Raw genomic sequence first — 27,030 nt, forward strand, 5'->3', positions numbered from 1 at the left:
ACAGGGAGCGTAGAGTAGACAAGAGACGTGCGTGTGTGAACAGTGCAAAAACTATAGAAAGGCCATGTGTTTAAATGTGTGTTTCTTGAGTGTTTAGTTAGACCAGTGCATGTGTTCACTATCAGAACTTCTTCAGTCAAAAAAAATGCTCTCTCAGTAAGCAGCCATATGAATCTGCTTCAATAAATGTCACAAAAATGAAAGTGAACAAATAACTGCTGTATCGCCACAGCTCATAAAGTATGACTGACGTATCAGTGAACACATTTAGATAGGACACATTTTATTTACAGAAGAATTCATTCAGTCAACACATCGAACAGTTTATCTAATAGCGTGTGCTCGCCAAGTCTACGAGTCTGTATAGTGTCCCATCCGTCTGCTCGCGAGCGCCGCCTATGCAGTCTTCAGTGAAGCCCGCATCTTTGGAGACTCCGCTGAAGTTACTTACCTCCTTGCTTAAATTATACTTAAATCCTTGCGAACGACCAATCACAGATCTGAGGAGTGCCGTGTCCAGCAGTTCTTTGATCGATGGATGCACTTTTTGGAGCTTCAAAAAATCAACACCCATTCTACCCATTGAAGCTATGGAAATCAATGGGCGTTGAGATCTGTCTGGTCATAAGCATTCTTCCAAATATCTTTCTCTGTGTTCATCGGAACAAAGACATTTATACACATTTGGAACAACTCGAAGGTGAGGAAATGACGACAGAATATTCATTTTTGGGTGAAGTATCCCTTTAAAAACACATTATGCACATACTGTATGTGTATACAAATAAATAAATATAAGTAGTTGCATTGCAAACATAAGCATCTATTGCATAATGCTCGGGTGGCATAATCACCATATGAAATACAGAACTATAAAAGCGGCAGCTCCTGTCCCAAATAACTGCAATGGGACAGCAGTGTGGTTGACTTCATGCGGTCCTGCGAGGACTGATCAGCGGATGACATCAAAGTACCACGAGAGCCATTAGAAAGCACTGCTTCCTTTATCGGTCCTAGCCTTTGTATAAAAATCTTTTATACTTACTGTATGTATTTGCAATTGTTTTGGATGCTGCGGGTGGGTATATGGGTGGTGTTAGGGATGGTTTATATATATACAGTATATATAAATATGTCAAATGCATTTCTATGGAAACTCCTTTGTTACTCTTTATGTTTTTCAATAAAACATTTTTTAAAAAGCACTGCTTCCTCTTTGCGGCGTGACGACCTCAAGTCTGTCCCAAAAATGCGCTCCCATGTACCCTTGTGGCCTCATGCCCTATAGGTCTGCACTTTCCGACGTCACCAAGTGTGGACTCGGAGGAGGTCCACAAGACCAGAGTGCGCCATTTGGGACGCACGCAAACTAGTCAGCCAGTTCTCATAATAAAACCTGACAGACTGCACCATATGAACGTCCTTTATTTCACATTATCATCAGATTACAGTTCATACAGACAGCATGTGACACATGAACACACAGACGTGATTGTCACACACTTGCTTTCTCCAGAGCTCTTTCTAGAAGAGTTGTGTTGACGCGATGCATCATGAGAAACTGTCCGTTTAAATGAAAGACAGGGATGTCATATCTGTATCTGTCCATCCAAACGCTGTTCTCAGGAAGACTGATGTCAACCTCCTGCAACTCAAACTAAAACCAAACAAACAAACACCAATGAATGAGAAACAAACAAACTTCAGACGTGATTCTCTCACCCTGTGTTTATACGGCTCCAGTGTTTCCTTCGCTTCATCACACAGAGGACACGGATGCTGAAAACAGACAACAAGAGAAAGATAGAGGTACCATCCATCACTGTTGTCACATCTCAACGACCAGCTGAACGTTTCATGTACCTTAGTGAAGAGAGTGAGGACGGGCAGATGTGTTCTGCTCTTCACATGTCTCACACACACGTGACCACAAACATTCAATCTCAAGAGCTTCTGGACACGCAGCCACATGTCTGTCTGTCGAAACAAAACACAACACACATGACAAACATTCAATCTCAACAGCTTCTGGACCCGCTGCAACACTTAAATGATTAAAGCGGAGCTATCATGTTATGTCATGCATTCTGACTTTACACTGTTGAACGTGCTGTCTTCTCATGCTAAACATGCTCAACTTGTTCAAAAACCAGTTGGACGTATGACGTAGTATTTCTGTGCTTGATACACTCAAGTTGTTTTGGAAAGTTTTTTATAAGTCTGGATCCCTGTGTTGTAACAGGGATCCTATTCCTTTTATTGGGCAATTCTCCCAGAAAAGTACGGCGAGGTGAAAGAAATCACACGCCCACGAGCCAACCGATGAGCGAGACCCGCTTACCATCAAGATCGGCTGCGCTGTGGGCCTGCCCCTGCAGCTCGTTACTCTTGCCATAGTGAAGTTCAGCTGTGTCTGTTTGTTCACGGCATTTCAGTGATGGGTGTTCTATAAACGCTGGATATAACGCTGGATTTGGAGATGGTTTGAAACTGATAGATGGCGCGGTCCCAATGCTAAAAGATGCCGGACATGAACTGCACGCGGTAAGTCAAACTGAGTCATATGTTTGTTCTTTGTTGGCAATCAACGTGTACGTGCAGAATGTAGAAAACATGAAGGGATTAATGTGATGATGTGTTGTGTGCTCGTGCTGTAGTTCCGTCCCTCCAGCAGCTCCTGTTTTTCCAGAAATAATCGTACAGTTGTATCTCTCTTTTATAAATTTGATCAAACTAAAGACTCTTTTAAGATATGACCTATGCAATGCTAATGCATATTAATATGAGATTGGCAGAAACTGCCTGTAATACGCAATCTTTAAGGTCTTGTGTGTTTTGACAGCATTCTGTTGTCCTGTTCTGATGGCAAAATTGTTTGTAATATTAGAGTTCTCCATAAGATTATATTTTATTTTATAATGACTTTTATCCGTTTTGAACAGTTTTCTCTAACTCTAATTGACGTGTGATCACATGTTGTCTGTGTAGACCAGTGCACATAAACATCTCATTATTCAATTAGAATGTATATGAAAAAACGTTTGTCATAACAACAAGAATGATTATCAAGCACACTTGTTAAAACAAGCTCACCGCTGACCCTGAACGCGCTGGAAGCGCTTTAAAAATTAGAGCGTACCGGGCAGGGTTGCCAGGTACAAGAAATATTTCCATCCCAATGACTCCTCAAAACCTGCCCAAAAGGAATGAAAACTAGCAAGTTTTTTCCGGTGTCAAATCTAAGTTAACAACTGCCAAAAGACGTTTCTATTGCTATATTTACTTATCTGAATGGTTTCCTAGGTATTGTATATATTTCTGTTCTGATGAACTCAAAATATGTTTTGGGGGATTTAGGAAAGCAAACAATTCTGGGTCACCTTTGATTACCATTATATTATTTCTGCTATGGTAGTCAATGATGCCAAAGAATTTTCAGTTGCTAACATTCTACCAAATGTCTTGGTGTTCAACCGAACAAAGAAATGTATACAGGTTTGGAACAACTAGAGGGTGAGTAATCCATAACAGAATTTTCACTTTTGGGTGGAGTGTCCCTTTAAAAAAGATCCCATGTGTGCTCGAGGCCACGCACGGAAATGGACGAGAAACGTGTTTTCTCTTCGAAAGACATGCAAAAACTTGCTGAAGAAATAAGCTTGGTTAAATATATTGCACATGTATAATGTGTACAAGCACGTCAATGTTTTAGTTGTTCTAGACTGCGCATAGCTGCTCAAACGTGATATTTGGCAGCCGGAAGAATAAACTGCTGTACACTTGCGCGTGATTTCTTTCATTGTGCAACGTGACATGCACCGAAACATTGGTAAAAACATCATTCGGATGTATTGTCTCATACCACCGCTATATTTCCCTCTTTGGTTGAGCTGAGCTCCCTCCCTGTGCTGTAGCCTACCTGTCAGACGCTCCTTCCCGTGGACATAAGAAGAACTAGACCGCTCGTTCAAGTACATCTCGCTACTGGGTCGTACGTCAACAGCGCCGCCATATTGGTCGTGGCAACATTTCCATACAAGCCCACGCAAGTGCATGGCGAAGCTGCAGTTTTTCTGGATATACACACATTTATCAATAGTACAGACAAGAGCGGAGTACGGACACGTTTCGTTTTCAGCTATCGACGGTTAGACATTAAAAACATATTTATTAGACACCCCCAATGCGCTATATTTTAAGGTAGATGAAATGTACGTAATCCGAATACTGCTCTCGTTTACTTTGAAATATAAGGAAACATTGAAATGGTTAGTCTCATGTATTACTTGCTATTTCATACTGTTCATAATGTACGATGTTTTACAAAAATCACATAATGTTTACTGCTGTAACTGTTTTACTGAATCCATAAGGAACATCTATATGATTTGTGGGCCGTGTAAACGTGTTCTGAACTGGAGCTCAAGAAAAGCTAAAATGATGACAGAAGAAGCTATTTACCCAATAATAAACTTCTTTTTTTTTCACATGTAACGTAAATAAATGAATATTACCTTTGATTTTTTGCTTGGTGATTCAAATAAAACGTTTCTTCATACCATCTCAAGATGTCTGTGTTTTATTCTCGATTAATACCTAAACGCGGTTATTTTTATGTATTATGCTGTTGTTTGTCTTGCATATTCATAACATATCACCAAACATGTTCTATTTCTAAGTCTAAATATTGAGATTTTAAGTATCTAGAGACATTATGTTTTAGTACTCCACATATGTCGTAAATCATTGAAATGTGTTAAGAAATGTAAACCTTATTGTGCTTTAAATGCCGATAAAGCGCAGCTCCCCCGTTTACTTGCATTTGTTTATATGCTACGCTTGCCTCGACCAATATGGCGGCGCCGTTGAAGTATCGCAGCAGCTGACCAAAGCAGCCAATGCGCGGTCTAGTTATTTCTTATGTTTATGCTATGGAAGCCCATTTCCGCCACGTGATAAAAAAATCAAGCTTTAAAAAGTCATAATTATGAGATGAAAAATCGAAATTATGAGATAAAAAAGTCATAATTATGACATTAAAAATCGAAATGATGACATATATAGCCATTGTTGATCTAGCACACTGATCTGAAACACAAACGGAGTAATACAGGTCTAATGAATCGTGAACACATTGAAGAGAATTTTAAACGCGGATTTACGAATGATGAAATTCTTGCTTCATTAGGGGAAAGGCATGGGATAGCTCTGAGCAAACGCAGTCTTGAAAGGATTTTAAGCAAGAAGAGGCTTTGGCGCAGAAAGAACAAAACCGACGTGGCTGAGGTGGCAGCTTTCATTGAACAACAAGTTCAAACGTCTGGCCAATATCATGGTTATAGATGGATGCACCAAAAATGTTGGTTAAATGATATTGTAACTGATCGGGAAACAGTCCGAGTTCTGCTGCGGCTTTTAGATGGTGAAGGTGTTGATCTGAGATCTAGACATCGACTGAGGCGGCGTGTTTATCATAGCTGTGGTCCTAACTACATATGGCACATTGATGGCTATGATAAATTGAAGCCATTTGGAATTGGAATAAGTGGATGTATAGATGGATTTTCCAGAAGCATGACATGGCTTGAGGCATACAAAACTAACAATGATCCAAGATTAATAGCTGGATACTTCATGGATGCCGCCATTAAAGCTGGAGGTTGCCCTGCTAGAGTGAGGTTAGATTTAGGAACAGAAAATGTTCATGTGGCTGAGATGCAAAGATTTTTCTACTTTTTCTGAAGATCGATCAGAAACCGATCATGTTACTTTTGGCCCAAGCAATGCAAACCAACGCATCGAAAGATGGTGGCTCACTTTGCGTAGTGAATGTGTCCAATTTTGGATAGACTTTTTTGACAAACTGAGAGAGGACGGTCACTTCTCAAACACTTTTTGGACAAATCCTTGATCCAGTTCTGTTTTCTTAGCAGAATCCAGGTGAGTTTATTATATATATTTTATTCATATACCTGAGGAGATTGTAGTCTCTTAATGTTTGTGAAATTTTGTAATAATGACTAAATTTATATTGACAGACTGTTTTTAAAATGATTTGGCTAAAAGTAAGAAGTCTTAATATTTTAAATGAAAATTAATTACTGTGTTTAAACAAGTTTTCAAATTTGTGTCATGAATTATGTAAAATATTGTAAAAATATATGTCACAGCTGAGAAACATGAGAAGACATACAACATCTTTGTTTACTATAAAAACTAACACTAACTAAAATTACAAATTTATAATTACAAATTGAAATGGTTAAAAATAAAAGTGAATTAACAGTTTGTCTGTCCATTCTGTGAGTAGTAGGCTATACTCGTTATACTACATTTAGTCAATTCCCTGTCACTTCACCTGGCGTTCACCAAATGTTACGCAACATGGAAATGTTGACTCACATTTTACTTAATAACTTCCTCGCTCAATTAATGTCTTTATAATGTTCTAAATTATATTATTAATATTAATTATGTATAAAATATCTTGAAATTAAAATGCACATTTTCTGTTATATTATGATTCCATGATTTATGCTGAGGATCTCATTCCCGTTTATGCTGAGGATCTCAACAAATCTGACCCGGTGCAAAACCGAAGAAAGAGGGACAGGTGCTGTGTATCTGATTCTCTAAGAAATGTACTTGGATATCTGCCAGCGTGTTTTTGTTGTTTGTTCATCATGGAAGGGTAGGTTATTGAATTCATAACCTTTCTGGAGGTTGGCTGTAGTTCATTATAGGCAGATGTAATGTCGTGGAGCTCCATTCTCATAGGCGCAAGCACACAATGCCACTGCTCTATCACAAACGCAGGTTCTTGAATCAGCTTTTGATGTGCCAACTCCTCCAAGAGCTGCTCAATATTATCTGCTGTTGGGATTCTTCGACAGTTATGATGATCCATCACCTCAAACAGCTCTTCTTTGTCCACATCTTCAAAATGTGAACGACATGATTCTAGGATCATCCTGTCTGATTCTGTAACATATTTGAGAAAGCAGTCCACAAGACTTGTTGTGACACATCCATGGGCCGCCTGCTCCAGTATTACAGGTGCTAGTTTTACAGGCATGTACTTCTCTTTTTGCCAGCCATATGCAATGATTCTGCCAATGCTTTCCCACTGTTGTTGACCAAAGTCATGTCGTAGATAAGGGACCTTAAAACTATTTCCCAGAGTACATTGCTCATAAAAGTCATGCCAAAACTCTGAAAGCACATCTCTCAAAACGCCCCCTTCATCAACAGCATTTTCCAACCGTCGATCAGGAAGAATAACTCTCATAGATATGTCATCCATCAAGACACTTTGATCACAAAAATATGCAATAAGCTCTTGAAGGACCTGACCTCGATGAACAACAAGAATTTTCTTCGCCCTTTGGTTCTGAACAAAGGACTCTGGTGGGTTATCAATTGGAGAAGGCACAGGATATGAATCCTCTAAGAGAGGCAAGGTGTCATCAAGCTCGATGTCTTCCATTCCAGAGATGTGTCCTGTTGAGAATGTTACAATAGCACTTTCCTAAAAATTGTCAACCTCAGGCTGTCTGGATGCATCAATCTCAATCACACTTGATATATTAGTCATGTTAGTTATGGAGACTGTAAATGAAACATCATCATTCCCTGTTGCAAGTACAGTGCTACTACCAACATATATAATGTCTGGCTCTACATTCTCACTCAACAGACTGCTTTCGCCTGTATGTGTGGGATCTTGCATGTTTTCACCTCCCTGTCTAACTGTTCCACTGTCTGTGTCACTAGAGATGATTTTCTTTTTGGTTGTCAAGTAGAAACGCCAGACTGGTAATTTGGTCTTTTCATAAAGTTGTCCAACGGTAATCTGGTCATCTATTGTTTGCTCTTAAAAATCTGTTACATCGACCACAAAATCTGTAAAGCTTCCCTCTGAACATTTTTCACCAGGAAAAAACAACTCAGCAGCCTTTTCCAGCAAGTCTTTCTTTCTACAGTCTTTTGACACAGAAATTTTCTGTGTACCTCCACCTTTTTTGGGTCGGACTTGAGTAAACTTTCCTTCACAAAAATGCATCCATCCCATTTCAATTTGCATGTTCTTTTGAGCATTTTTTGGCATCTTCTTTTCACATACGTTGTCATTGTCACCTGTGCTTCTTGCTAGCCTTTTTTTTAACCGATCAAACAGTTTTGTTTTTCTGCCACAGGGATCTTTTTCTTTTCGCCTGCAATATCCGTGAACGGCCAGTCGGTCACCATAGGAAGGCAGATATTACTTCAGCTGGTCATCTGTCATAAACTGTAGGACACTGCAATCAATCTGCAAAAAGAGTATACTTTAAGAACACTTTAAATGTGAGCATACCAATTATCTGATGACAATGACCACTAAATAAATGTACATAAATGAATAATGTTGTCACGGGCGGCGTGGCGGAAGAACCCAATTGCAGGCAGACAAGGGATAGCGGTTGAACACAAAGACTTTATTATACATAGAACAAAGGAAATACCCACGAGGGGGTGTCAAAAACAGGAACGAACTAAGATACAAAACTTGAACAGAACACTTCCCTCGATGGGGCAAGAATAAACTAAACAATATATGACACAACATCAGGGCAGGGTATGGTAATCCAATTAACTAAACAAGGGCTTTACAAACGAGTAGCACAGGCAAACACACAGGGCACAGGTATCACACAAGGCACAGGAAACTCACAAGCCATCAGAAGCACACAAGGCACCTGAAGCACCAGACGTACGCGTAGTACAACGAATCCGCCCAAGACAGCAAACACACGGGCCTTGAGTAGGGAGACCGACAAAGGAGGATAATGAGGGGCAGGTGAGGAACATGAGACACGGCAGGAAAGCAATACGGGAAACGAGAGGGGAGGGGCCAATGACGAGACACGAGAAAGCACATGGAATGTCAATGGTAAACAAACCATGTCTTTCTCACACTAAACATAAGGGATCTGTCAAGATCCTGCCACTCGACAGGGACATCAAGGACAAGGAGGCAGGACCATGACAAATGTACAGTCAACTGTTTGTTATAACCCCAGTGGAAGTTGAGATAGCAAATGGCTGGTTGTATAATGGCCAGAAAATAAATATTGAGTATAAAAATAGTATGTACTGTATGTAGAAATGGTATAGTTGGCTTACAATTTGAATGACCATTTAATAACCACTGATTCAGAGCATGACAGCAAAAGTCTTTCTATACGCTCTATCTATACATCAGTGACATGAACAAACCTCTGCTGGCAGAAGGACCGAAAGGGCACTTAAAAGTTCTTAAAGTACTATTACTGTAACATACTGTCACGATCTCGGCGCCATTGGCGCTTCTCCGGCATGGGTGTGTGTTTGTTTCTGTCGAGCACATGAGCATATTGTTTTGACAGTCTTGCCATGTGCTCGGTGTCTGCGTCATTTTCCCCACCCTCGTGTTTCCCTGTCAGGCTTTCCCAGTGCACCGGTGTCTCATCACTGCTTCACTCGGTCACCTGTAGCTTGTTTTCCCTCTATTAACGCCCTTAGCTCCCGATTACCTCACACCTGCAGCTCCTTCTCTCTCGTTCGATTTCTCTATTTAATCCCTCTTGTTCCTCTGTCTTGTGTCAGTCCGTTGCGTGAACGCCTGCATTGACTAGGTCCTTGTTTAGGAAATTCTCAGCTACCCTTGCTCTTGCTCTAGTCTACGCCTTAGCCTTGTCTATCTTGTAGTATAGTTTCCTCAGTGTTTTGCATTAACCCGTCGTTCACTTCCCAGATTTTTTGTTTCATTTTTCCTCCTCACCTCCTTGGCTCGCTGGTCCTCGCCGGCATCACGGATCCCGGGGGAAAGACTCTGCAACAATCCAGGGAAGCATCAACCGGCTGTTATCTCTGCACCGCGGTAGCCTCTGTGGATTATTTTCTCTCTCTCCTCGGAGTGTCGGGTTGAGTTTCCCTCCCTGCAATGCTAAAGACTATGGAGCGAAAATTGTGCCTAAACTTAACAAACAAATCCAGCGTTTTGCAAACAAACGCAACCTTTTTTGCAAAAGAAACTAAACTCTGAAACAAACAGAAAGCGTTTTACAAATACATAATGCAATTCGAGAGAAAATGCAAAGGTGTAACATATAAATGTACTGTGTTTAAGTCTCACCTTTTAATGAGATTCTCTCAGCTTGATTTTCTCACAAATGTGATCGTGCAGATTTTCTCACAAATGTGATCGTCCAGATTTTCTCAGTTATGCAACTTCTCCCAAAACAGCAGATAGTTCAATTGTTTGACTTAGATTTATATTACTGTTTTTTGTGCTGGTTTATTTTATTGCAAAAATTGCCCAAGTAGCTTGAAATAGCCACAAAAAATAGCAGCATTCATTTTAAACCTAAATAGGCTAATGGCAACCAAACAAAGCCGACGACTGACTGAAACAACTGCCACGATGATTTATTTGCTTTTCCATCTTTTATAGCCTAGAAAGCTCTCTACTTTAATGCCATAATGTTAAGACATAATGTTAAATACTTTTTATCTATGAGTTGTTATGTATAAAAGTCAAACATATGTATCAGTGCAACTTTCATGCAGAAAAATCACTAAAAACCGAGTCGCATCTCAGAAAGAGCGCAAAATACTATACTGAAATCTTACAAAAAAATGACATAAAAAATATAAATAAATATAAATCAGGCCCGGTTCCTGCCAGGTGCAGAAGTGTGGACTAGCAGATATCCTGGGTGGGCATATACCCCAACCACACAGACAGTATAGCTGCAGACAAAATTAAGAGTCCATTTAAAAAGTATTGTCCTCTTTTTCTGATAAGAATGTGATTTGGTAAAATGATCATTTTTGTTTATTTCTGTGAACTTTTGACAACATTTCTCCCAAATTTCATATAATTTATTTTTATTTATTTGGAGAAAATGAACTGGTGAAAGCAGGTGAAAACAGAAAAGATGATCTGCATTTTTAAAACAGAAACACAGCAAAAACAAGTTCATATTTAGTTTTAAGCAACACAAAACTAAGAAAACGTTAGAAAACGTAAAAAAATGTTTTATGAAATAACCCAGATTTTTTTTTAATTAGTTTGTTATTGTGCTCAGTCACTCTTGAGGTTTGCTTTTGTTGGAATTCAACAAACACTGCAGTATATGACTGCAATACATGCAGGATTTAAATGATTTATTTTTATATAAATATAAAAAACAGACAACATTTCATTGATGTTTTACACCTTAAATAAAGCGGTTATGTAAACTGGACATAAATAGAAGCCTACAAAATAAAGTGGGCTAAGAACATTCCCCATTCACTGAACGATCACTGATTTCTGTTTAATTTCTTTTAATGAATTGAATGAATTAATCTGATTACACTGCACAATGAACTTTACATCGTGTCTGCTGTTTTTTATGTGGTATCGTGAGCGCGCATCGCGCCTAAACTGAACTATTTTGCACATTGTTTCGCTACCACCTGCAGAGTGAATTGGGGTGTTTGAGATGGAGAGAAACAGATTTATTTCTGAAGCGGGAGCTTCGGAAGATGGAGCTTTCAGTCATTACTGAAAGTCAATAGGTTAAAATCTAGCCTATCCATTGCAAGCAAATAATAGCTGTTTGTTAACAGCACAAAATAAGACCGCAAAAACGAAGAAATGAATCTGATTTTACTGCACAATTAATTTGACATGCTTAATTTTACATATGTGCAGTGCATCTAAAATTCCTTTGCACAGTATTTTGCTTCCACCTGTAGCATGTAGCATGCTTCTCTGTTACAAACTAAAGCCAGAGCAGTGAAGTGAAGAGTGACGTTGCTTTCAGCCAATAGAAAATACAACAATTTTTGGTGTTATTTTTTGATTCTCATTGGGTGGGCAAGACAGATGTTTAGGGGGATTCAGCCCACCCCTGCCCATGCCTAGAGCAAGCCCTGATATAAACAAAAAATTATGTCAAAATTCCCTTATAAGAAAGTATCCTTGAAAAAGTAGTTTGTTTTGTGAACGTAAACAGTTGCAAATTGTGACAACATTGCAAATTGCATCCAGTTTGTTGTATGTTATTTGTATATTAAAACCAAATGCATAATTCATTATTTATTATTAAAAACAGCAACTGATTATTATTAACAGTTTCAATAAATTTCATGAGACTAACTGAATGAAACTTGATGAATGAAATTAATTTAGTTTCTGGCACTAGCTGGCAAGGGTGGCACTCAAGGTAATGTTCATGGCTTCTTCCTATAGAAACTAATTCTCAATAGCACCACCTGCTGTTGCACATGCATTTGTGAGAAAATCTGCACGGTCACATTTGTGAGAAAATCTGCACGATCACATTTGTGAGAAAATCTGGACGATCACATTTGTGAGAAAATCTGCACGGTCACATTTGTGAGAAAATCAAGCTGAGAGAATCTCATAAAAAGGTGAGACTTAAACACAGTACATTTATATGTTACACCTTTGCATCTTCTCTCGAATTGCATTATGTATTTGTAAAACGCTTTCTGTTTGTTTCAGAGTTTAGTTTCTTTTGCAAAAAAGGTTGCGTTTGTTTGCAAAACGCTGGATTTGTTTGTTAAGTTTAGGCACAATTTTCGCTCCATAAAAGACCGCTGTGGATTATACTCTCTCAACTCGGAGATTCTGGTTGAGTTTTTCTCCCCGTGGACTGCTTTCCTGGAATTCGCATTGTGTTAACTAATATTGTGCTTTCTAGTGAATAATAAACCTGGTTTTCTGCATTTGAGCCTCCGCCCCTCTGTTCTCCCTGACACATACATTATCAAATGTATTTTTTGGGTGTATAAAGGTGCAGTCATGATTTATTAAATATCAAATCAAACCAAAATAGGGTGATATAAAATACTATATGGCAATTAAAAATAAATATTATTTTACCTAAGAGAACTGTACTGTACAGTAGATCAATCAAGAGGGTAATTTGGGTTTAATTTTGTTTATGTTTTATGGCTGTATAATAGACGGAAGTGCTAACTATCATGAAATCAAATATATTTAATGCATTGTTAGGGAGTTTGAGTTTAATTTCGCATTTTCCCAAAAACATACAATTTAACAGCATTAAAAATATTCAAAAACAAATTTTCCATTAAAGGCAACTGGAACTGATTTGCCAACTTGCCAAAATATAGACACTTCATGTTACTAACATCAACACAAATATCTTTACACTGCAGAAGCTACACAGCATTTGTTAATTTGCATTAAACTGTATTCAGAAACAGTGCAAATAGCATTCCCTATCACTAAAACGGTCAATGACTTTAGATTAATCTCGCAAAAACTCTATAACTAACTCAATATAACACTGTTGTTTATGATGACCTCGGTAATAATCGCACACTTAAAACTGGAGACTCATTAAGATGTCTCTGATTGGCCATAACGTTCATAATCTCAACAGATCTGTAGAGACACGGAGCAGTTGCATAGCCCCTTAATGAACCTTCGGCTCCTACTCAGGGGCGTTGCAGGGTTGGAGGGGATAGGGGGCTCAGCCCCCTGAGAACATTTTAATTTATGCGTTTGCCAGACGTTTTTATCAGAGTGACTTACAGTGCATTTTGTCTATACAGTACATGTCTTTTATCAGTATGTATGTTCCCTGCGAACCCATGACTTTTGAGTTGCTAGCGCAATGCTCTACCAATTGAACTACAGGAACATGGGGAGAATGACTGATTCACCCCCAACTCCCTTTTTACTACTTGTTTAAATAAAAAAACGTTATGTAAAAGGTATACCAATATAATATATGTATTAAGTTATATCATATAGGTGACTGGTATCACTATGCCTAATAACTGACAATGGCATTCTGAGAATCCTACAGCTGACAAATAGATGTGTACTTCAGATTACTCAAAAGATCCTGGAAAAATTAACACTTACATTACAAAAACATCACACTGCTCCACCTACAGCATGTTTGAGCAAGATTCTCAGAGATGACCTAAAGCTTGTATAGACTCAGCCTTTTAAACCTGGTCCACAAGAGCACTCTGCAAAGAGACTTAAAATGATCTCAACACAAAATTCTCTTGCCAACTTAACTTGAGCATATAACATATGACAGTGTCCATATGTCCTTGTTATCATACATGTAGAATTTAGAAATAAGTAGTTAATTTTGCAGATCAGCTGTTTTATAACACTTCAGCTCTTGAATGACGCTTGTTGAAACAGTGACAGCTGCTGGCCGGATCAGGTACTGTTTAACAGCGCGACACAAGTAGCGCTTCAGAGCTGCGTTTAATTGTGTAAAATAACGCTAACCTACCACAACCCGCGTCACAAAAACCTTTTAGAAGTCATAATAATATAAATGTATTTATTTGTTAAGTGAAAAGTTTTTCAATCATAAGTGGCTTAAGCCCCCAAAGCCACCCCTCCTACTCAACCCCTCCGCAAGTTTGATCATAAACATATTTTGCGATAGTAGAAAGGTATTGTTATCTACTATAATTACTGCTTTTATAATTAATATAAGTCTTTTGGTATCACCAGGGTTTGCATTTTACATTAAAGGGGCATCCCAGGCCTTATTTCTCAGGGACTTATGGGTGTTGAATCTTTATAAATTTAAACAATTCATATATGAATACCTTATCCTGTTGCATTCTATGTCCTCGGAAACATTTCTTGACTTTAAAAAGTCACAAAGGTCATCCATCCTGGAACATTTCCACACAACTGACTATTGCAGAGCAAACATGGAGAAAAAAATACTGTAATTGTTGTTCAAAAACGTTGTAATAAGTTATAGTCAAACAATTCTTTAAACTTACCTTGAATTATTTATTTTTGCTCTTATGTGCTGAAAGATCAGTGCAAGAATTAATTCAGACATATAGCCTATACATATAACTTCGTATATAACATTTGTTGTTTAGATCTATTACAGTTTTTTTCAATTGCTAACATCCCTTTGACCGATCTGTAGTCACATTTTCAAAACTCTAAACACAATTAGCACAACATCCGTCTGTTGTGACCATGCCATTAACACAATTCATGTTGTTTTCACACAAAATGCAGTCAATTAACATGTTTCTAGTGTAATATTCTTCTCTCTATATATCAAGAAAAAGTGACATTACATATATTTATGAGGGAGGGATCCACCAACCATAATTTTCATTTATCAGATTATTATTAATCATATGAAGCAAAGACATGAGACAGATACATTATTACATGAGATGAAGCAATAAAACAGTGATGGTAACATTATCGACTCAAAGTCCAATAAACAATGTCCAAAACGTTCTTTTGTGTCCTCATAACGCTGTACTTATCGTGAATGAAGAGGGAAATGAAGATAGTGACGATATCCTGTCCAATTATTCTCAATGTCGTGTTCAAACATCAGTTTCCACCAAGTGCTCCAAACAGTTCAATGGTTCATGATAGAAGGTGCCGTATGAACCTCAGCATTGCCCCTTTAATCCATATCCTTGCTTTATGTAGCAGTAGGGAACAACTGCCTACACCAAAGAGTCCTTCTAAAGTAAATACATAAACTGACTGTTAACAGGCTAACAAACACGCCCCCAGATCAACATCAGAAATACAATTCATACATCAAGTCAACTGTATGAAATACAAAACCACACCAAGCATAGAAAGACACTTACATAGATTGAGCTTGAAACAAGAAAAGGTTTCTCAATCCGGACTCTATATGTTTGTAGGTAGCATGTGAACAGACCCTTGCTGCGTCCCAAACCGCATACTGTCATACTATAGGCTATAGTAGGCAAAAAGCAGTAGGCGAAAGAGTAGTATGTCCCAAACCTCAGTATTCATAAAACAGTAGGCGAGAAATTTACGCCTGGTGCACTATTTCTCGCGAGATTTGGACATGTGTATACTACTGTGGCGTCCGAAACCGCCTACTTACCTACTATATAGTATGTGAAAACAATATAGTATGTCCCGATCCTCAGTATTCATAAAAGAGTAGGTGAGAAATTCCCGGATGGCTTACTGGTTACGCCCACATTCTGAAGCACCCAGCGACAGATACTTGGGATACTTCTCTATCCCATGAGCCCACGGGACAGGATAAATTCTTACAGGAGCATGGCGGAGAACTGCGAGGCAGGTGTTTTCAAAAGTGACTATTACTAGCCAACAACGTGTTTCTTTGCGTTGCAGTCGCATTTGTTAAAGTGCTGTAGCGTAAAGTTAACCTGTAAGATGCTACATAGTAAAGTATATTTGTGATTTTGCTGTGAAAGTGCAGTGTTTTAATATGTATAGCATAAAGGGGCGTTCCACGCACACACGCGTCTTCGAAGTAGACTTAACGTTACATATATTAAAACCATACGCAAGTTACAGACGCTTTTTAATGTCTGTGTAACATGTGACATGTCATTTCTCGAGAAGTATTGAAAATGAGCACATCACAATATGAAATGCACATCACAGTTATGGAGCTTACGTCTGTTAATATGTGGTACAAAGCATTGTTCACTGCTGGCATAGATACATATAAGTCATGTAAATAAACATATTTACTTAAGTCACTAAACATAATGTATATATTTTATTTGTCCATTAGTAGCCTACTGATGATGAACTCATGAAAATTTGAGTTGAATAACAGCGAGTTTAACACATGTGCAACTACCTACACATTTAAATGGAGTATTGAGCACAAACCACAGAGGTCACTTGAATCTTGTTTGACTGTTACAGGGACAGATGAGCACACTCGTTAAAATCACGAAGGTGGCGACGGTGGTCCGCTGCGAGATGGCAGTAGGATGTGGGGTTCAACGCCTGTAGATACAGGATCATTTGTCACAACAATAAATTGAAATAAAGCTTTGATTTATGTGATGTTTACTTATATATGTATTAATAATGATTAAATTAATTTATTTTCTTACATCAAATGTACGTATTTTTATTCATGTTTATTCTATAGTTTTCTGTAAATAAAACATATTACATTACTTCATGCATTATGTCAATCCTTCACTGAAAACGTATGCATTGACATTTTTGTAGTCCGTATTAATGCATAGATGGCATATGGAAATACAATTAAATTTAGTAGCCTATTTTAATACAATATATCATTTGGTCAGCACTTATCAATAATATTGTGCACAAGTGTAGGTGTGGGCCAGCAATGCATTTCTAGGGTACACTTAATTTATAAGCAATAATACTTACATTCCTTGACAATAAAATCAGCAGTGCTCTCCTAAGGCGAGATCGTCGAGCAGTTATCCGACGTCTCCTTTGTGAAGGCATTACAAACATGTTGCAAATGCTGGGAAAACTCATGGAAGGTAAAGTTGTAGCGTTACTGATGTTAATGCACCTGTCTCTCACAGCTTAAGTTGTTGCGCTTGTTATTACGTCGCATAATTAATCTCTGGCCATGTACACTCCAGTACAGTAGGTGGCGGATATGCACCACAACCGTAATTTGCTCCCCGCCATTAAAAAGGAAAAGAAGATCATCAATATGGCGGACAACGGCCGATCGCATTCATACTACACCCATTCAGGGAAAACAGTACGTACCCATTTAGCCCCGTTGAGTACGTACCTACTGAAATTGAGTACCTACTCATTGAGTATGCGATTTGGGACGCAGCGCCTGCTTCTTCCTAACAAAGCCATCCCTTCCTCTACTCCTTTACAGTGCTATCTTCTCTAGTTTATAAGCGAGTAGAGCCCCCAGAGGATGGTAGTGTAACTACAGCCTACTAAAATCCACAGTAACCAGGGCTGTGAACTGTTACACTAGAATGCCTACATTTTCTTTACATATAAGTAGAGTTGGGAATCGAAAATCAATTCCAATTTGGAATCGGAATCGAAAGGCTAGGAATCGGATACTTGAGATTCAAATTTGAATTCCTTTTATCAATTCCTGTGTGCATATTATCAGAAAAGTACATGCGTTGCATGATCTGCTGATATCTCAACAAAAGCCCTTATGAAAATTATCGATATTTTTTACTATAGTAAGCATAGTTTAGCTATAGAATTTGCATTAAAGCACAGGAATCACAAATTAACCTAGTTACATTATAGTAACTGCAGTTTAAGTTCAACTATGATAATACAAATTGTAATAAATCAGAAAAGGTGTGTTTCTATGTGTAAATATACACAAAACGGTGCTCATAAATATATATATATATATATATATATATATATATATATATTAGTGCTGTCAATCGATTAAAAAAATTAATCGGATTAATCACACATTTTTTCTGTGATTAATCACGATTAATCGCACACAACAATTTTATTTTAAAATATACTTTTACATTTTAATAATTTCACATTTAATCTTCAAATTGATGTAGAAACAACATATTTCTTTAACAGCATCATTTTATGAAAGCTAACATTTTGATATTAGTATTGTAACTGATGTCTCTATTAAATTGATTATTTTAACATTAATTATAGCCATTCAACAGTATAATTGAGAGCTCATGTAGGAAATTGAAGGACACTTTACAGTCTTTAATGCTAAATTATAAATTAAATGCAGAAGAATTCTCATTAAAGCTATAAAATCACATTGATTTCTTCTTCTATTTTGTTCTTTGATTAACATTAGTGACAGGAGTCACAGCAGCACACGTTTAAGAACGCGGCCCCTTTAAGAGCTGTCTCAGTACGCAGATCTGACCGTCACCGCGCTCCCATTTTCACAACTCTTTGCATTAGAACGTGCCCTATTGGACAACGAAAGCGGAAGTTACCCGATTGGCTTGCGTAGATAGTGGGCGGCGTCCACCTATTTGTGGATTGTGTGCGCATTTTGACGTTAGAAATGTTTCAAAATCCACAAATGCACAGAAAGCGATCCACAAATGTGTGCACTGATCCACAAAAGCGTGCACTGATCCACAAATGCGTGCACTGATCCACAAAAGCGTGCACTGATCCACAAATGCGTGCACTGTGCACTGATCCACAAATGCGTGCAGCGATTCACAAATGCACAGAAAGCGATCCACGAATGTGCAGAAAGCGATCCACAAATGTGCAGAAAGTGATCTACAAATAAATGCCATTGAAATAAATTTGTAAATATTTTTTATTTGCAAATCTCATTGTATTTATTTGTGAATTCCATTTCTTTTTGTGGAACGTCTAACATATATTTATGGTTCACTTTTTGTGCATATGTGGATTTAAAAAATGTTTGTGAAACTCTCTATATTTATTTGCGGATCATAGTTTATTTATTCAGAATATTGCAACAATTCTGATCCCATACCAGATAGGTGGCCATCCATCATTCAGGGGTAGCCGTTGCCACCCGTTGCCACCCATGGCCACCATGTAGCTACGCCCCTGCAATAGATGCACTTCATCACACGCTCAACGCATTTGCTTCAGCTATATGCGACGCGAATTCGCGTGGGAGGGGCTTCTGCCAGGCGGCTCCAGTCTCGTTGCAATGGCTGACCTGGATAATCACTATGGCGTTATTATAATGACAAATGTCGCGAGCGCATTATTACAAGGCGAGAGAGCATTCTTGTAATACGAGTGCGCGAATCTCTCCGCTCACACGCCGATTTCCTTTGCTCATGCACAAGACGCGCGCTTTCAATTATACGCTGCTCTCTTATGAATTTTCTCATGGTGCCCCTGGGCAACAGCCCCAGAGGTGCCCCCCATCCACCCACCTACCCACACGCAAGAATCCACTCATTAAAAGATTTATATATTCAAAGATTTTATAAGAATGAAACTCAGCAATTTACAATATACTATTTTACAAGAATTACACATTAACATGACACTTTTGTAGAAAAGAACACAAAAAACAACTCTTTTCATCAAGCATTTTTAACAATTAGGCCTACTGTAGTTAAGAGGTCGCGTTTTCATTGGCCCGCCGTGGAAGCCTATCCCTAATTGGTTGACTACTTTTGACAGCCTATAATGCCTGGAACACACAGGAGGACCTGTCGAGAGCAAGAGTACCAAAGGATTCGTGGACGCACGGCACGCATTTTGAGTGCGCACACGCTCACTGAGCGAGAGGAGAGAAAACTCATAAGAGAGCAGCCTATAATTGAAAGCGTGCGTCCAGTTTTGTGCACGAGCAAAGGAAATCGGCGTGCGAGTATGGAGCCAGAAATATGACAAAACAATCTGAATTTGAATTTCGTAAATCTGAATTATTGACAAGTGTTTTTTAACAAAACTGAATATTATATGGGAGTTAAAATAGTTTTGAATTTGATTTTGATTTCGAATTTGAATTTTTTTTACTTGAATATTGAACATTTGAAATTTAACACGATTGCTTTTTTCAAAGCAGAGTTTTATTGGCATGCATTTTCAAACAACATATTTTTGCTCTGAATTCTTAGATTGCAAATATCCAGTTTTTTTAAATACAGCCTCACGTTTTCAAGATGAAGAAGAAATTCAGAACATCAAATTCAATTTTCTAAAATTCAAAACGCAGAAATTCAGATCGTACAGAAAGTAAGTCAGAGGTCATCCACAGGGAAGAGTAGGAGATCTCCGAAAAGTCGAAAGAAGCATTTTGGCCAATTACAGAGCTGCAGTAGTTTTCTGGCGCGAGCGTGCGGCTCAGGAGGTCACCATTCTTCTGCCTGATCATGAATCGCCCAGAAGTAAGTGATTTTTAAGCATTTATGGTTTATATTTATATAGGCCTATTATGTTAGCATTCCTAGCATGTGAAACATATGTCTAAGCGGTCTCTGGTGTTTGTTTTAAAGTATATTTGGTGTAAAAGTGATTAGCATGCCACCGTGTCTAAGTTATACGGGACACGACTGTGCCGCGCCGCAACAGCTTGAAGTGATAAAGCGGACGTTGTAAAGAGCTTGGACAATGTCAGAAATAGAACGGGGAATCCGTTTGCTATTGGAAATTACGCATTCAGTGTAGACAGTATCACTGATTATAATCAGCAGGTTCTACTGTCTTCTGTCGCACCTCTCGCGTCCAGTCTAGACACGGTAGCGCCATAACTCCAGGGATGGATTAATGCACGGGTCTACACGTTCTGGGGGCACTAAACCAGAGGGTGCCCCCTCATATTTTTGAGCCAAGTGGAATTTGAATGCAGCTTCCCAGAGACAAAAAAATAGCCAAATAATATTGTTTTTATATTTAATATACACACCAGTGTGATTAGAACATTCAATGAGGCACGTCACCAGCTGCTAAATTCAATAGCGTTTTTACAGTGCTGCGCATTATAAAAAAATCACACGCGGTTCTGTTCAGATTATGAATGCAATGATCAATCAGAGGCGTTCAAATGAGTCATGGCTGAAACGTGGTGTTCTGTTCAATGCGCGCGCTCGCTGCTCTCTGGTGAATTCTCTCATCATAAACAACAATGTACAGATGTGCATACAATAAGTAAGAGATTCATTTCAAAGTGTAAACTGCTTCAGTGATTATAATTAGAGTTTTTGAGAGTGCTTGAACTCTGGCTAGACTGAAGTCAATGATAATGTTCTTTGATAATGATTGATTCTTTGCTCTCTTTCTGTACAATGAAACAGTTATAATTAGTAACTTACAATGTTTTGATTAATTCACGTTAAATACAAAGTCAGTCATATTAAAATATTTTATGACATTGTTAATTTTTGGTTTCCATAGTTTAAGTATATAGTTTTGTTTTTTGTTTTTAACTTGTAAAACCATGTTAATTTTTAAGGGTGTGTTAAGCTTAAGTGTCAAAAACGTTTGTAAATAAAGTTGAAGGAAACAGCACAAGGCTAATGGTGTACAAACGAATAATACTTTACAGTTTCATTCTTTTGTTGTGTGAGTAAATGTGCATATTTGTAATAAATTACAACAATGAGCAAGTGTCAGTTTGCAAAATAAGTCCCTTCTGAGCATTTACCATTTTGTTCATGTCATTTATGCACTTCTTTTCCTAAGCTAACTGCTGTCTTTATTTTACAGGGACAGATACTTCTAGAGCATATATGGGGGAGACTTCGGTCACGTTTGGAGCACGCCCTTTCACGGATGCCTGTGGATATGGACTTCTTAGAATTTATCTGTGTTCAGGAGTTGGTTTTCCTGAGTGCTGGATCACCCCAGGTCATCATTCCTGTCGACATATGGGAAGGCTTAACTGGTCTGCATCATGCAATTTCTTGGGCACTGACAGCATTCACCTTTTACCCCGTCCTTTGCTGAAAAACCCAGGAAATGATCCATTGGCAAAGAAATTAAATTACAATACAAAATAATTACCATCAAATAATGTCACGATTCTTTATGTCACAATTAAATAAAAATAATGTAGTTGCAAAACCTGGTCATCTCAGTTTGGATGGTGACCCTCTGCTGAACAGTGTGCTGCCTATGGATGCTGAATCATGAAATTGTTTTAATGAGAGTAATTAAATAAAAATATGTATGCACAAATACATATACATAACATAGAATTCCTTTACCAAACTATCCTTACTAACTACACTTAGTTACCACAATAATAAATAAAAATACACAAAAAACCTGGCATTATCCTGACTGGGACCAGCTGCACTGCCTGAAGTCAGCAAAGACAACAAGTGCCTGGCTGATCTGACAACTTCATTGTCCTGTAAAAATAGTTTAAGAAGAATATTTTTTTTGTATCTTATGTCATTCTTATACACATTCATTATTGGTTTAATAGTCCGCTGTTTATAACGCTTTTTGCTAGATATCAGTTCAGGGTGCAGGGTAATGGTATTGAACACAAGAGAGTACAATAATTAGTCATTAAATGGCTTACAATTAGAGACGCACCGATTGCAATTTTTTAAATAGGTGAGTCATTTAGTCATTCAACTGATTCGTTCAACGGCTGATTCATTCGGAAACGAGACACGTGATTGTCTTTATGAATGGGTTACATAATCATTTATAACCACCCAGAGTTTGGTTATCATGTTTTCTGTGTTTTTGTATGTCATATTTTTCCTGTGCTCTAGGGGAGCTAGGTAGCCTGCTCCTCAGTATTTAGCCAGGTAAGGATGGGAGAAGAAGTAGGATGATTTGGTGAAAGGAAGCATGGTTTGTCTCTTTTTGATTCACCTAATATACATAGAGTCCAGATTGAGAAACTGTGGTTTTAAGATCAATCAAGTAAGTAGTGTTTTTTTTGTCTGAGCAACGTTACATAGGGTTTGCTCATGGCTAAATCGTATTTTGTCTTTCATGTTTTACACTCACTGTTTGGTTTATAAATGCCCTGCTAATACTGGTTTATATGTTTGTTTGTAGAAGGACTTTTTTTATATGCGTTCACTTCATCATCAATTCATCAACTTTGTGGATTCTATACGGCTGTTGTGTTTGGCACAAGGTGTGTTCAGTAATCAGAGAACAGTGGTGTCAAGGACTTACTTCAGCATCTGGCGGTTTGGATTGTTTGGATTAACCGTTTTCTTTGGATTACCTCACTTACGTGGACACATCATCACTGCAAGGGACAATTGAGTCTATATTACTATGTCTATATGATGTCTTTGGATAGGGTTTTGTTTATGAAAATATATTTTCCTCATCTATCAAATCTTGGTTATTTTTTCAGAATAAATCAAATACAAGTTTGGTCGGTGGGTCCCTCTCTCTAATTATCTTGTAGCTCGTCTTTCTAGGGTGTTCGTAGGAAGATTGTTACACATTAAATGAGCCAGTAATTCAGTAACCCATTCATAAAAACAGTCACTTGCCTCCTTGCGGTAGTGTTGATATTCAGGGAAACGTCCTGGAATGTTGCTTACCTAAATCATATATTATCAATATCTTTTTTTCCACCACAGTATGCATCTATAACTTTCTGCGAGTGCTGTTGCACTCATTTGTTTTGATTTCTGCTCGAGTCTCTCTCACATACTCACTCAGATCAAGCTGTGCAAGCCTAATCTGTAATGACATATCAGTCGCCGTAAGTGTGACATCAAAACAGACGATCGGTGCATCTCTACTTATAACATTTATATATATATATATATATATATATATAAATCATATATATTACTTTAATGTGTATGATATTAAGTGGAAATGAATGATATACTTTAATCGTGCCTGCAAGTTACACGTAAGTTAAGTTATATCTAAATGATTATTCACAATGTTCAAGTCTTCAGCTCAAAACACGGCTAACAAACATCAGAGTGACCTTACATCCAACTTGGATCTGATGTGGATTCCGATCATGGAATGAATCAAGCTCTAACAGAATTAGTGTAGACCAAACAGTAGACCCATGCGTTAATCCGTCCCTGGAGTTATGACGCTACCTAGACTGGACGCGAGAGGTGCGACAGAAGACAGTAGAACCTGCTGATTATAATCAGTGATACTGTCTACACTGAATGCGTAATTTCCAATAGCAAACGGATTCCCCGTTCTATTTCTGACATTGTCCAAGCTCTTTACAACGTCCGCTTTATCACTTCAAGCTGTTGCGGCGCGGCACAGTCGTGTCCCGTATAACTTAGACACGGTGGCATGCTAATCACTTTTACACTAAATACACTTTAAAACAAACACCAGAGACCGCTTAGACATATGTTTCACATGCTAGGAATGCTAACATAATAGGCCTATATAAATATTAACCATAAATGCTTAAAAATCACTTACTTCTGGGCGATTCATGATCAGGCAGAAGAATGGTGACCTCCTGAGCCGCACGCTCGCGCCAGAAAACTACTGCAGCTCTGTAATTGGCCAAAATGCTTCTTTCGACTTTTCGGAGATCATCTACTTTTCCCTGTGGACGACCTCTGACTTACTTTCTGTACGATCTGAATTTCTGCGTTTTGAATTTTAGAAATTTGAATTTGATGTTCCGAATTTCTTCTTCATCTTGAAAACGTGAGGCTGTATTATAAAAAACTGGATATTTGCAATCTAAGAATTCAGAGCAAACAATATGTTGTTTGAAAATGCATGCCTATAAAACTCTGCCTTAAAAAAAAGCAATCGTGTTAAAGTTCAAATGTTCAATATTCAAGTAAAAAAAATTCAAATTCGAAATCAAAATCAAATTCAAAACTATTTTAACTCCCATATAATATTCAGTGTCGTTAAAAAACACTTGTCAATAATTCAGATTTACGAAATTCAAATTGTTTTGTCATATTTCTGGCTCCATATGCGAGCGGAGAGATTCGCGCACTCGTATTACAAGAATGCGCTCTCGCCTTGTAATAATGCGCTCGCGACATTTGTCATTATAATAACGCCATACGCCGCGTCATTCGCGCCGCAGGATGTCATAGGTCCTATCGCGTTTTTGCTTTGACTTAACATGTAAATCACTCGCGCTTAACGCTTCATTCGCGTCTGGTGGGAACGCAGCATTACACGAGACAAGAAAAATTCTCTACTGAAGCACAAGATGGCGACACTACAGTCAGTTTAAAGAAAATGCGCGAGTTTCTCTCACTCAATGTCGGTTATATAAATTTCAGTTATATAAAAACTCAACGATTATTTTCAGGTTTGAAAACAGTTCATTTTTAATACTTTATTAACGGATACATGAGACAATTACAAAAATAACATCAAGAAAAACATAACACAAAACTATTTACACAGGGGTAGCTTTTTTGCATTTTTAGATTTTCAAAAAATATTGTTCTGTACAATTTATAAGCTTTTGTGCCCATGAGGACCTTAATTTTGGTCCTCACAGTGACACGAGTCCCCATGAGTTGGTGTGCATTCAGGTTTAGGTCCCCACTAACATATAAAAACCAAGTCCACAGCGAACACGCGAATCCCCTAACCCTAAAGATCAAGAAAGGATGCAAAATAGTTGTCATCATTAATGTTACAAAAACACAAGTTATATCAATGTCTTTTTAAAATCTTTTAACAACCTGGTTTACTGGGTAAATGCAAAACATGAGTTATAAATCGGGTAGGCGCCTTAGCCGATGTAGGAAGTTGACATTTAGCTAAGAACCATATGACAGCAAATGACCATTATGATGAAACAACTGTGTCACCAACAAATTTGAACTCAAGAGGCTTGTTCGACTTGATGCGGGGCCGCAAGATCCGACAGGCGGATGACATCAAAGTACCGCGAGAGCCATTCGAAACCAAACATTTTATGGTTTTTCGAATGGCTCTCGCGGTACTTTGATGTCATCCGCCTGTCGGATCTTGCGGCGCCGCATCAAGTCGAACAAGCCTGGGAGTTCCCCCCATCGACTCTCACCGCCTCCCAGTGACGTCACACGCGTTTCTGTTGCGTCGCGTCTTGAAGGTGCCAGAGAGAGAGAGAGAGCGAGAGAGAGCTTTCTCTCACACTGCATTTAGATCACAGATCTGTTCTTTAGGCGGAATTCATGTATTTGCACCAGAAAACAGAGTTTTGATGTGAAGCGGTGAGTTATAATTATATTACATCACGGATTCATCATTTTCAAGAGAAATAGATCAGTTTAACATTGATTTGTGAGTGAATAAGTTAACTTCACGTGTTTAAATGAAACGAGATTGTTCATGTATTGAAGGATTAGTATACATTTACCGCAGTAAATTTAAAGTTGTGTCATAAACTCAGAAGCAGATTTCATTCTAACCTCATACTTTAATATTTTAATTTGTGTGTGTGTGTGTGTTCAGTTGTTTTTGTGATGATGATCAGTAGCATTACTGTATTTTATTGATTGTAATGAAATAATTTAAAGATTGTTTGAGTTAGTCTTTTTATGCTGTACATGTATTTATCTTGACTAGACTTTCATGGAGGATAAATTTACATGACTGTTTTTTACACATTTCTATAATATTTCTAGTCACTATTTCACAACTGTTCACACAGTGATCACAACAACAGTCTATGTGAGCTAAACTGTGCATCTATTTTCATTGCTTTGGCACAACATGTGTTCAATGACGACATCTTTTCATTTACATTCATGCTTTTCTCACTTAGTCACAAACACTACCAAAACTTTATGTACTAT

The 27,030-nt window shown here is 38.0% G+C and overlaps 2 protein-coding genes and 1 long non-coding RNA gene across 7 annotated transcripts in view; 1 reads left to right on the top strand and 2 right to left on the bottom strand.

Annotated features, from left to right (window-relative positions):
- Positions 1-1,405: 1,405 nt before the first annotated feature.
- On the bottom strand, positions 1,406-4,877 carry lg22h5orf63 (linkage group 22 C5orf63 homolog). 4 transcript variants are annotated; one of them, XM_057320506.1, is made up of 5 exons: positions 4,515-4,877; positions 3,863-4,073; positions 1,864-1,977; positions 1,723-1,779; positions 1,406-1,657 (listed from the first exon to the last, which is right to left on the bottom strand). In XM_057320506.1, exons 3-5 carry the CDS (start codon positions 1,969-1,971, stop codon positions 1,496-1,498), a joined length of 327 nt encoding a protein of 108 aa, XP_057176489.1. In that variant the 5' UTR covers positions 1,972-1,977; positions 3,863-4,073; positions 4,515-4,877; the 3' UTR covers positions 1,406-1,495. The 4 variants fall into 4 exon arrangements, with proteins under 4 accessions (XP_057176489.1, XP_057176487.1, XP_057176491.1 ...); XM_057320504.1 differs by having other exon boundaries at positions 3,920-4,073; positions 4,515-4,841; XM_057320508.1 differs by lacking the exon at positions 3,863-4,073.
- Positions 1,987-27,030, top strand: part of megf10 (multiple EGF-like-domains 10) — a 59,095-nt gene continuing 34,051 nt past the window's right edge. The window contains exon 1 of one of the 2 annotated variants that reach the window (XM_057320494.1): positions 1,987-2,544. In XM_057320494.1, coding sequence (XP_057176477.1) covers positions 2,512-2,544 — 33 coding nt within the window. In that variant the 5' untranslated portion in view covers positions 1,987-2,511. Of the gene's footprint in view, positions 2,545-26,324; positions 26,446-27,030 lie in introns of those variants that run through there. The other variant, XM_057320496.1, reaches the window with a different exon arrangement.
- LOC130545769 (uncharacterized) lies at positions 14,833-17,810 on the bottom strand. Its single transcript, XR_008961700.1, has 3 exons — positions 17,228-17,810; positions 15,676-16,828; positions 14,833-15,543 (listed from the first exon to the last, which is right to left on the bottom strand). It is a non-coding gene; the product is annotated as an uncharacterized LOC130545769 (long non-coding RNA).

Source organism: Triplophysa rosa, linkage group LG22, assembly GCF_024868665.1.
Source record: "Triplophysa rosa linkage group LG22, Trosa_1v2, whole genome shotgun sequence".
Taxonomy (NCBI): Eukaryota; Metazoa; Chordata; class Actinopteri; order Cypriniformes; family Nemacheilidae; genus Triplophysa; species Triplophysa rosa.

Excerpts from the sequence above, each read along its gene's own strand:
- lg22h5orf63 (XM_057320508.1), bottom strand. The coding sequence starts at position 1,971 with ATGTGGCTGCGTGTCCAGAAGCTCTTGAGATTGAATGTTTGTGGTCAC. Across the intron at positions 1,780-1,863 it reads TCCTCACTCTCTTCACTAAG|CATCCGTGTCCTCTGTGTGA; the intron begins GTACATGAAACG and ends GTCTGTTTTCAG. Across the intron at positions 1,658-1,722 it reads TGGAGCCGTATAAACACAGG|TTTGAGTTGCAGGAGGTTGA; the intron begins GTGAGAGAATCA and ends GTTTGGTTTTAG.